The following is a 12502-nucleotide window of genomic DNA, read 5'->3' as shown; positions in this document are numbered from 1 at the left end:
TTGAAGTTAATAATCCATGGGTGCAGTGAATGTTGAAAGAAGATAAGATCAGAGTGAAGAAAGAGCCACAGTTGGGTTTCTTCTTCCTGGTATGTTTGTGTTGTGAACGTTTGGCAGAGAGATTCACAGGCAGCTTAGCTTTAGATGATGAGAGTTTTTATTATGAATGGTTATTGGACCTTTTCAAATGCTTTCTCAGCATCTATTGATAAAATCAATATTTTTTCTTTTTTTTTTTTTGTTGATAGGGTGTATTACCTTGATTGATTTGTGTATGTTAAACCATCCTTGCATCTCTGGAATGAAACCTATTTGGTCATAGTGTATGACTTCTTGACAAGGTGTTAGATCCCATTTTCTAGGATTCTGTTAAGGATTTTTGCGTCTGTGTTTATCAGGGATTTAGGTCTGTAGCTAACTCTCTTTTAGTGTGTGTGTTATCTCTGAAAAGACAAAATTCTTGGGCCCGGAGAGATAGCACAGTGGCATTTGCCTTGCAAGCAGCCAATCCAGGACCAAAGGTTGTTGGTTAGAATCCCAGTGTCCCATATGGTCCCCCGTGCTTGCCAGGAGCTATTTCTGAGCAGACAGCCAGGAGTAACTCCTGAGCACTGGCCGGTGTGCCCCCCCCCCCAAAAAAAAGAAAAAATTCTTAATGAAAGCATTTATTGATGACTCACCTACCTGGTTGTCATTTATAAGTCACTGCTGTGACTCTGCTGGATCCATCCTGGAGAAAGAATTTTTAAAGTAATCCTTTGGGGTAAGGATTTCAAGAATATTTCAAGGGTAACAGAAGTACAGGGCCATTAAAGGGGAACATGAGAGGAATGTCTTCTCTCTATGCAAGAACCAGGTGAGGTTTTAGAGAAAGTCTAAAGTTTCAGAGACATTAACACACACAAAGAAAAGGAGTAGGGCTCAGAAGGGCTGGCACGAAGGAGGAGCAGGAGGATGTTGTTAGCTCCCTGAGGCTGGATAGTTGTCACTGGCGAGACTCCGGTTGAAGAAATCTGCAAAGGCAGGTTTTGGCCAAACAAGGAAAGACAGAATGCCACCCTCAAGATTTGGGACAAAATATTCCATTACCTGAGATCCTGAAATCTTCTTTTGCTTCCCATAACTTAGCTAAGAATGCTTGCGTGTTCTTTTCCTGTAGCTTAGTGATACTTGGCTTAGGAAATAGCATGCCTTTGCATCTTTGCTGGTGGAGAAAAAAGTATCAGTGAGATAAAGCTGGGCCTGACTCTAGGTTGTGTCCCCTAATTCCACCTGTAACCTATCCCAGGGCAGGAAGCACAGGAAGAGGACAGCAGCGATTCTGAAGCGGAGGAGCAGAGTGTGGGCCAGGACTCCAAGGACAGTGGCAGCCAGCCAGGCAGCGGCAGCCACCGGCCCCGTGCCGCCTCATGCCGAGCGACGGCTGCCTGGTGCACAGACAGCGGCTCCGATGACTCCAGGCGCTGGTCTGACCAGCTGAGCCTCGACGAGAAGGATGGTTTCATATTTGTGAACTACTCAGAGGGCCAGACCAGAGCCCACCTGCAGGGACCCCTAACCCACCCTCACCCTAACCTCGTGGAAGTGCGGAACTACAGCAGGTTGAAGCCAGGTAACCTGGATCCTGCTACTGTGTATAGGAGCAGGTGCAAGGGACTAGGACATGAGGGGGACCTGACTTTTCTGCACCCTACCCCGAGCACCTGGGCTACCTGCAGAGGTTTCTGGAGCTGTGTCCTGGGAAAAATAGATTCAGAGATTCTTTCCTACAGTGAGCTTTGCAGTGTGTGGGTTTTGTAAAGAAAAGTACCTGAGCCCTGAACTTCCTTCATTCATTCACAAATTATGAAACCTGGAAAACTTTTCAAAGTAGGCAAGGAAGCAACTGCAGATATTTAAGACCTCATTGGGAGAAAAGTGTGCTTAGTGCAGACAAGGTACTTGTATTGCACACTGCTGACCTCTGGTTTGATCCCTAGCATCTCATAGGTCCCCTCAGCCCTCCAGAAAGGATTCTTAAGCAGAGCCAGGAGTAGACCAAAAACAAGAACAAAAAGGACTGTTTCCATAGGTGACTTGGCCTGTGAAGGAGTTCAAAGCAGGCTCCTCCCTAGGAAGAATTGCATCTTCTTGCAATGAAGGTTTTTGCTCTTCTATTTGTCTTTACAAATGAGACTTCCTCTGACATGGAGGTTTTTGATGTTTAGCTAAATTTACCTCCCATGGAGGCTGCAGGTGCTCAGAAGTAGAAAAAACATTGGAAGCGTGTGCCCTGGGGCCTTCACTTTAAAAGTGCTGATTTAGGGTATACCCTCCAAATGCAGATTACCCCCCCCCCCTTCTGCCCCCTGCCTTGGTCAGCCCGGTCTTGCACTCCCCCCCCTCAGGGTACCGGTGGGAGCGGCAGCTAGTGTTCCGGAGTAAACTCACCATGCACACGGCCTTTGACCGCAAGGACAATGCCCATCCTGCAGAGATCACTGCGCTGGGTGTCTCCAAGTAAGTTCTGGGTCCTTCCCTGTTCATCTTCCGAAAGCCAATGGTTGGGGGAAAATGGGAAAGGAGAGTGCGTGCGGTTCTACTCCTGGCTCTATGCTGGAGGGACCATATGCAGTGATAGGGATCAAACTGGGACTGGCTAAATGCAATGCTAAAAAGCATACTTTTTAAAATGATTATTCTTGTTTGAGCAGTAGAATCAGTAGCCCTGCTTTATTCACATGATTCAGTAGTCATTATTATGGTTTTGGGGCCCTTTAATCCCTGTACCCCCCCCCCTCCAGCAGCAAAAGTTTCCTGTTCTCATGACTTTATCTCAGGAGCTTTCCACTGGGAATGATCCCTTCCCTGGTCAAGCACCTTTATTCCCTATATTGTGGCCTCGAAAATGGTGTTTCCTTTGCTTTTTCATTTGGAGCACAGACAGACAGGACAAAGAAAAGAATTTAATTGCTCATTAGAATAAAATCAAAGCCTTCAACTTCTCCTCAGAGATGGTTTTCTCTGGAGAAAATTAAATAATGAAAATGGAAATGAAGGCTCAGCTCTGTTTCTGTCTCCCTACACTCCATCCTCACCCTAAACCCATCCAGTCCCCACCATACAACTCCTGGCCTGGAAAGGAGCAGGACCAGCCCCTGCACCGAGCTGCCGGTGACCCTCCCTGTCTTGTCTTTACAGGGACCACAGCCGGATCCTCGTGGGCGACAGTCGAGGCCGCGTGTTCAGCTGGTCTGTGAGTGACCAGCCCGGCCGCTCAGCCGCCGACCACTGGGTGAAGGACGAGGGCGGGGACAGCTGCTCAGGCTGTGCTGTGCGCTTCTCCCTCACCGAGAGGCGGCACCACTGTCGGAACTGCGGGCAGCTCTTCTGCCAGAAGTAAGTGGCGCCAGGCACTTTCCCAAGTCTTGCCTACACACTTCACATAGGGGCCCGTCCATTCTGGATTCACCCACCCCGGTGTCAGATCAACTCAGCCCTGGCTTTGTTCATTCCCCAGCTACTGTGACATAGCTCGTTCCTGTTGAGAAATGCAGATATCACGGACCAGTGCCTGGTCATCCCTCAGATGACTCCCAATGGGCAGGAGCTGCTGCTTGGCCAGTCCTTTTCCTATAAACCGCCTCAGATTCAGGTCTTTCCCACAGTCCCTTCTCCAGTCAGAACTGCTCTGATTTCAAGCCTTGAGTGCTTATGCTCTCTCCTTAATAATACTACGTTGTTATTTTGTAGGGTGTTTTTTGTTCCTTTTAATTTGTTTGTTTGTTTGTTTGTTTGTTTTTTGAGCCACACCTAATAATGCTCAAGACGCTTGGCTCTGCACACAGGAATTGCTCCTGGCAGTGCTTGAGGGACCATATGGGATGCCAGGATATTGCTCCTATCATCTTCTGTCTTACAAAAAACTATCGTTTTATGTCTCACAACATTTTAAAACTTTTTTTCCACTGAACATTGTTTTTGAAATTCGTTCACACGGATACCTTTCATTCTACAATACTTTTTATTTGGGTGGGGGGCAATGAGGGATCACACCCAGAAATGCTTAGTGATTACTCCTGAAAGAGCGCAGGAGAACCATCGAGGATGCTGGGGATTGAACCTGGATCCGTCTCTTGCAAGGCAAATGCCCTGCCTGCTATACTATTTATTGTTCCAGCCATCATTCTCATTCTATCTGCGGTCAGAATCTTTATTGTACAAACATTAGAATTTATCTAAATCCTTAAGGAATCTTTTCCACCCAAAGCTAAAAGTGAGTGTTGCAGAGTCTATCCCTATACATATCCTAATAGAACAAGCTGGAGTTACCTGGAGACACCATAGAATTGAATAGATCAATCATAAATGAAAGCTTGAGTTTAGCTAGATGTTGCCGAGTCACTTTCCAAAACAGAAGCATTCGTTATTCATGCCACCTCCTACAGGATGTGCAAGTTTTATTCATGCTTGTTATTGTCAAGCCTTTCACAGTTGCCAATCTGATAAACAACCATACTTTAGTTGTTTAAACTTGAAGTGCTGTGAAGTTTTAAACATCATTTCATCTGCTTGTTTGTTGATTGAGTTTCTTCTTGGATAACTTTACCCTTTTGTTTCACTTTTTTTTTTTAACTTGAGGTTTTAAGTATGTTTTTTTTTTCCGGGAGTTTTTGTTTTGTTTTGTTTTGTTTTGTTTTGGTTCACATCAGTAGTGTTCAGGGGCCATGTGGTGCCTGGAGTTCCAGCAAGCAAAGTATATGCTTTTGCCTATGCATGTGCTAAAGGAGTTCTTTGAGTATTCTGGGTGCTGGTCCATTTGTCTTACTCTCACAAATACTTCCTTCCAGTGTATGGTTTGTGTTTACACGTGTTTCTTATAAACAATATTTTTGTGTGTGTGGTTTTTCGGGCCACACCCATTTGATGCTCAGGAGTTACTCCTGGCTAAGAGCTCAGAAATTGCCCTTGGCTTGGGGGGGACTATTTGGGATGCTGGGTGATTGAACCACAATCCTTTCTTGGCTAGGGCTTGCAAGGTAGACACCTTACCTCTAGTGCCACCTCGCCGGCCCCAAACAGTATTTAATGTACTACATTTAACACTTTTTTTCTTGCTTTGTTATATGTTAAAATCTTTTTTTTATAATTTTTATTGTGACCAATGTGAATTACAAGTTTTTCACATAGTGACAGTAAATTAGGGCAATTCCCACCACCAGTGTTGTCCTCCCTCTATCCGTGTTCCCTGGATATATCCAATTCCAATAACTCCCCCCTTGCCCCCAGACTGCTAATTTATTAAGTCCCCTTTGTGTGTAGTTTGCTGTAGACTAGGAGTCTTGATTCTGTTGTCATTGACTTTGGGTTTGGTGTTTAGGTCTGATCATTTTTTATTTCCACTCAAATTTCAAGCGACTGTTTGCTCCTGGTAGCATCCATATTTTTTTCCCCCTTGATTCATAAGGCAGAACAAAAAGATTCAAGTTCTGTGGTTCTGTTGGAAAAAACAAATAAACAAACAAACCAGCAACAGCAAAAAACACAACAACAACAAGAGAAATACAACAATAATAAGAAAAAGAAAAGGAAAAAATAAAACTGTGGAGGGCTAGTGTGGCAAGGTTGTGGGGTTTTTGTTGGTTTGTTTGTTTGTTTGTTTGTTTTTTGCGTAGGCACAGTAAGTATTGGGATATTAGAAGGGGAATTCCTTTGGCCTACGAGATTCTAGGTTTCTCCACTTCTGAAGCATACTGTCATAGTAAGAACTACAGGCTCTGGACATGCTCATTATCGAACTTGAAGGTCTTTTTATGGTGCCAGGAAACGTTCTGCTCAGTTGTGGATTAATAAAAATCAGGCCTCTGTCACTAGAGATCTTGGTATTTGCACAGATCCTAGACAAAGTCTATGATAGAGTCTTTCTTTATGGTTCTAGAAGTTCTGCTCCATCACAGTTGTTGTAGTCAGTCTTCTGTAATTAGTGATCTCAGTTTTTGCATAGATTTTGGAATGAACCCTAGTATAGAGTTGTTTTCTATAGTCCCAGAAGTTTTGTTAATCACAGTTGTCAAAATCAGATCTCTGAAATTAGAGATCTTGGTTTTTGTATAAATCCTAGGCTACAGCCTAGACTAGGGCCTTACTTATCGGTCCCAGGAAGACAAACTCACCACTCTTTGTGGTAAGCTTCATATTGTGAGTCGGTCCTTCCAGCATTCATCTCTATTGTTTCTGAGTATTATTAAAATACTTATTTTTTCTAAATCCCATAGATAAGTGAGACTGTTTTGTGTCTGCCTCTCTCCCTCTGATTTATTTTATTAGCATAATAGTTTTCATGTCCATCCATGAATAGGAAATTTTCATTACTTCATTTTTCCTGACGACTGCATAGTATTCCATTGTGTAGATGTACCACAGTTTCTTTAGCCACTCTTCTGTTGAAGGGCATCTGGGTTGTTTCTAGATTCTGGCTATTGTACTACATTTAACACTGTATTTTTCTTGCTTTGTTATATCTTAAAATCTTATTAAAAATATCTTAAAATAATTTCTTGTCCTAAGATCCTGGAGACAACCCTGTTTATTTCCTTTTAAAAAGTTCAAAAAGTTTTGTTTCACATTTAAGTTCTTTAGTCCACTGACATTTATTGGTCCTGGACCAAGAATTTCTTTGTCCTCCCATCTGATAATCCATATGTCCTTTCAGATCCTCCTGTGCATCCAGGCTCTAAGATTGCACATTTCCCACTTTCTGTGCCAGGCCAGTATTCTATAATTCTTAGCACCATGGTGCCAACTCTGCACTTTGTATTAATCAACATATATCCAGGTGTGGATAATCACTGGTGCATACAAGCATTAGTGTGTTTGATTATAACAGAAGCCAGAAGTAAGCCCTACATATAACCAGCTATGGCCCTAAAACCAAAACAAATAAATACCTGATCTTACCCAAAATAAATGCCTTGCTATATAGATGCTTTCTCAGACACCACACTTGTTCCAGATCACTGAATCAGGCTTCAATGCCTGTGGGTTGCAGAGTTTATACCAACCAAATGCTTATTCACTAGCTGTTACCAGTGGGTTATCACAGGCAGATTAAATCTTTCTGAGCCTTTGTTCCTTCATCTATGGCTGTGGACCATCACAGTTCTCCTTGCAGAGGCACTGAGAGAATTAAAATGACACTAAATAGATGAGTTCTATAAAAACCAGTACAGAATCTTGCAGTGCAAGTGTTCAATAAAAGGCAATTTTGCAAGTAGCTGTTCTTTCCAGATTTCTATCTTAAATCTTCTCTCTCAGGAAATTTAGTTCAAGACTCAGCCAGAAGGCCGTTACCAGCTATTCTTCATAGGAACTCTTGTGAGGTTGGCATAGGGTTGTCGGTGGGCTTGGTGCATTGAGAGTACTGTTGTTTAGAAAAGCTAGGGAGTAATCTAATAACTTCAAATCTTCAGAATTCTCCTATGTACCCTTTGATTGTTTGATTTCAAAATATATTTTAGAAGTAATTTTTTTAATTATTCATTGTATAAAATGTTCAGTGGAAACCTCCTTTAAAAAAATCTGTCCAGGGGCCGGGCGGTGGCGCTAATGGTAAGGTGCCTGCCTTGCCTGCTCTAGCCTCGGACGGACCGCGGTTCAATCCCCCGGCATCCCATATGGTCCCCCAAGCCAGAAGCGACTTCTGAGCGCATAGCCAGGAGTAACCCCTGAGCATCACCGGGTGTGGCCCAAAAACAAAAAAAAAAAAAAATCTGTCCAGTAGGGATTGCCTAAAATAGAAGGAATCTCCATACAAGGTATTTGTGCTCTTCAGTTGTTAAGAAACAGGTGAGTAGCCTGAGGATGACCTCAAAGTCAGGAACAGCCATTTAAACAAACTCTTGGGAGTGATAGACAGCAGGTAGGGTGTTTGCCTTGCTTATATCAGACCCAGGTTTGATCTTTGGCACCCCATATAGTCTCCAAAGGCTACCAGAAATGATTTCTGAGTGCAGAACCAGGAACATCACTGAACATCACTGGGTACAGCCGAAAATCTCCCCAAAAATAATAAGTAAAAATCAACCCCTACTGTTGTAGTGCTGCGTGTATTCTCTGGGTATTTTCCCCAGTGAATTGACAGGAGAAATGTACTTCTCCATTCAGTCTTATGAAAGACTAAGTAAGCCTTAATTGGCTTAAGTTCTATATCCGATTTCACACACCACTTTCTTTCAGAGGTGAGATAGCTTTTTAAAAAATGTGAATATCTCCTAAGTGTAGTCTATTCAAAGAAAGTTTATCAATAAACCAAAAAGGAACATTTGGACCAAACACAAAAGCCTGTTAAAGGAAAGATTTGGGTGTGGATCAAACAGAGAAACTTGATTCCTACTCAGGCATCTTTCAGAGGGGCAGACATTTCTGGAACTGGCTCCATGGACGAGTACATGCCTTTCATGAAGGAGACACTGAATTCCATTCCCTGCTCTGCAAAAATAAAGAAGCATGTGTTGTTGGGGTTTTTTTGGTATTTTGTTTTGGTTTGGTTTTATTTGGTGCAGGGGTATAGAGGGATAAGGAGGTTGGCCTCATAGTTTGAGCCTTATTCTGCATTACTCAGGGGCTACTCTCTGACTGTCTGCTCAGGAGTAATCCTAGACAGTGCTCAGGAGACCATATATAGTGCTAGGGTTAACAAGATGCAAAGAAAGTCCTCAACCCTTGAACTATATCCATGACCCAATAATAATTTTTTTAAATAATAACAAAATGGACAGTAAGTTTTCTTCTACCAAAAGAAAATAGTGAAGATCCAAGTGAAAATATTGGTCTACCTGCCAAATTGATGTAACTTGAGAACTGGCCTTCCAAAGAGAGTTCAGACTCCATTAACTTCACTCTGTGGGGAGTAATGAAAACTTTTATTTTCATTCTCTTCAGTGAGATGAAAGGCTTCCTTGGTTTAATTTTTGTTTCTTTTTTGTTTGGGAACCACACCCAGTAGTGTGTAGGACTCTGGACTCAGGAATCACTCCTGGTGGGTTCAGGGGATCATATATGGTGCCAGGGATGGAATTCAGTTGACTGCATACAAGGCATGCACCTTCCCACTGTACTACCTATCACTCTGACCCTCCTGGGTTTAATATTACTTTTGCTTATAGATTGAAACCACTTTTTTAGTCAACTGCAAGGCAAACAGGGCCTTAGGTTTGTCAAACAACCGGTCCTTAGGCCTCCCAAGCCAGTCCCTCAAGCCTCCCAATCAGTTGTCCAATGAGTGTTTCATGGTACAATTCCCAGACATGGAAGGACCCTACTGACTTGGCTTTTGCCTTTTCTCAGGTGCAGTCGATTCCAGTCAGAAATTAAACGCTTGAAAATCTCCTCTCCTGTGCGTGTTTGTCAGAACTGTTACTACAACTTACAACATGAGAGGGGGACTGAAGATGGGCCTCGAAATTGTTGATTTCGACCACGCTGGTTGGAGACCACGGCCTGTAGCCCTTATTCGAAGTCCCCGTCCCAAGCTTTGCAGCTTGGAAGGCATCCAACAGTCTCCGTTTACACATCTCTTCACACCACAGGTGTGAAGGGTAGCGTTCTTGAAGGGATCATTCTGAAGGCGGCTGTGGTGCGCAGTGATGGGCAGATGCTATCAGGTGAACAGCACAAGACAAATCTGAGGTGGTTCCTCGAACAACATTGTCAATATCCACTTCTCCCTGTTGACAGTAACTCTCCAAGAGAAAATCTTCACTTTTAACTCTCCTTTCTTGCGTCTCATTTTTTTGTAGAGTTCTTCATTCTTATTTGGAAAAAGCAACAACACCCACCAAAAAAAAAGGCTTTTAGAAAATGGCTGTAAATCTGACTCCTTTGCAAGTAACTGTGTATATTGTAAATAGGTATAAAAGCCTTTTTTTTTTTCTAAATAAGGACTTAACTGCTTGTAACATGAGACTTCAAAGAAAACCACTAACTCAGTGAACTTGGTTTGGTTTGTCTGACACCTCTCACCAACTAATTATAAATATGTTTTTTTAAATCTTCAAAGACATTATCTGTGGTCTTTTTTCCACCCCTCTTTCCCAACCCAGGCTGTATACCCGATGTCCTTTCTCTCAAATTGCTCACAGTATCGACATGTAAGCTAGGCTAATAACCAAAATCCTTTGGACCTTCTTTAGGAAACAGTGTGGGAGAATGAGCATTCAGCTATTAAGATCACCTGGAGATGTTTGGGCATTTTGCACCTGGCAGCGAACCACCTCAGAGTTGTTCTTCTGTCACTGGCCCCTGTACCGTGTGGACTGTTTGGTCTTAGCTGACCATCTTAGCATTGCAGGACAGTGGAGAGACGATGGCAGCCCTGCCTCAGCTACTGGAAACATTTTGCATGTAACCCAAATAGCTTCTCTCGCATAGAACAACATAAGAAGTTATGTGTCCGTGTTGACACTAATGTTCTACTATAGCTTATTTTCCAAAAAAGGGTGAAAGAAAAAAAAAAAAGAAAAAGTGTACAGAACTAACTTATAGACCTTGTTGTAAACTGGATCATGTCAGAACTGCTTAAGAAAAAAAAAAATCAACCTTTACCACTTAATGCCATCTACCTGAAAACAGTGAAATTTATACTGTATCAATGTCTATTTTTTGGTTTTTGCTATGAATATAATTACAGTATTTTAATATTTAGTTATTTAATTTGTTCTACGAGTTGGATACAGAACACACAAATCCAGAGAGACTAAAACTGGTGGGGGCAGAGAGAGAGAGGTTTCGTTTACAGAAGACAGGCTTTGGGGGTGGAATTTTTTTAAATGTGTGTTATGTACATATATATATACATATATATATAAAGCAAATGAAACAATGAATCTAGATTTTAACATTTTCAGAGATGTAGTAATAAGATTCTAAAAAGCCCTGTGATTTGAAATACATAGATTCCTTTATGGCCCGAGAAAGAAGACAGACCTCACACCACTGTGAAGGGATCACGCTAAAAACAGTGGGTTTGCTTTTTCCCAACCCTTCATCTCTAGGTCCTGGTGACAGGCACACTTATGCACTAAAATGCACATATATGTACACGCATTCAAAACTACTAGGCATTGGTACAGCAGTAATCTCGTACCTAATGGGCTGAAACCAGCTTCAGGACAAATTTGTTCTTCCTGATAACTAGGTCTCCAAGAGAAAACTTTAAAGGCTGTTTTAGTGCCTTATGCTTAACTAAATTTAAACCTTTATTTACCTAGGTGTGAACCTACAGTCTATTTATGATTACATATCAAAATTGATTCAAACACTTCCATTTTGAAAGGTTTAGATATATACTTGTTAACTAAAGGATTGTTGGCATTAACGCTTGAACTTGAAGAAAAGTTGTGTTCTGGTTTCCTTTCTGTGTCTTACTCCTCCCCAGACCCCTCCTCCCCACATACACCATTTTAAGTGAATTCTGAGAAAGAATGCCAGATGTTACCCCATTTGCGGAAATTGTGCTATCATGTAATCATGGGCTCTGCCCTTGTAGAGGAGTTGTAGCAGTGTTATTCTACACTTTTTAAAAGAAGTGTCCTCCTTTTGTTCTCAAACCATGTTTACCCCAAACCCAATGGCAGAGGTGTTCTTTTTAAAGACTTGAATATGAATGTGTGTATGTAGTGATTTCAAGGTTATTCCTCTGTGTAATATGAAGTTATATGGGATGAACACTTAAACTTTCCAACACAGCTTCCGTAACTAGAAGATGGAAACCAAAACTTTCCTAATAGTATTTCCTCTGGCAGCTGGTGCTGTGGGCAACTGTTTTTTGTTTGGTGGGGTTCCTTTCATTTTTGCTTCTAAGCAGAAGTCATGGATCACTCATACCTACATGTACTCACATACATGTACTAATTGTTTCTCTGGATGTCTCTGTGTTCCAACATGTCTACCAACACATCTTCAACATGTGCAGCCACCTTTGTGTGGTCTGTGTTCTTTGAGAGTACCTCACAGGGCTTCTGCCAGATCTTTTTAGTTCCTATGTTCATGCGACCAACCAGCCAGCCACTCATCCACCCACCCATTCATCCATTCATGTCCATTTATCCATTTATTCATCCGGGTATTCTAACATTCTCTGTCATGCAACTGTAATGTCATGCTTTTGAATAAAAGAATAGCTGCCCATAGCAGCCATCTGCCTGGATAATAGCAAAACACTCTAGATAAGTTATTTTGCACTTTCTTATGTATAAAGTTGGTAGAAACTTATTTTTGCTTTGTATCATTTAAATACATTTTGTTTTGGTAAATGAAGTGTATAAAATATTTATGCTGTTTAAACTGTTTCTAGAAAGTATTTTTAATTTCAGCAAGTTTGGTTACTTGTTGCATGACTATTAACACAGCTGACTTTTTGTGTCAGTGCGATGTATATTTTTTTGTCCTGTTATTAACTTGTAAGCCCTAGTAATGGCCAATTATTTGTACAGCAACAGAAGTAAATTGAAGATACTGGCTAAGA

The 12502-nt window shown here is 41.8% G+C and overlaps 1 protein-coding gene across 1 annotated transcript in view; it reads left to right on the top strand.

The window, feature by feature from the left end:
* Positions 1–12502, top strand: part of WDFY3 (WD repeat and FYVE domain containing 3) — a 301877-nt gene extending 289375 nt beyond the window's left edge. Inside the window, exons 64-67 of the mRNA XM_049790238.1 lie at positions 1289–1612; positions 2388–2499; positions 3181–3378; positions 9325–12502. Coding sequence (XP_049646195.1) covers positions 1289–1612; positions 2388–2499; positions 3181–3378; positions 9325–9448 — 758 coding nt within the window. The 3' untranslated portion in view covers positions 9449–12502. The remainder of the gene's footprint in view (positions 1–1288; positions 1613–2387; positions 2500–3180; positions 3379–9324) is intronic.

The sequence above is a fragment of the Suncus etruscus genome, chromosome 16 (assembly GCF_024139225.1).
Source record: "Suncus etruscus isolate mSunEtr1 chromosome 16, mSunEtr1.pri.cur, whole genome shotgun sequence".
Taxonomy (NCBI): Eukaryota; Metazoa; Chordata; class Mammalia; order Eulipotyphla; family Soricidae; genus Suncus; species Suncus etruscus.
The sequence above is the reverse complement of the archived record's forward strand: the minus strand, read 5'-3'. Positions and strand labels throughout refer to the sequence as shown.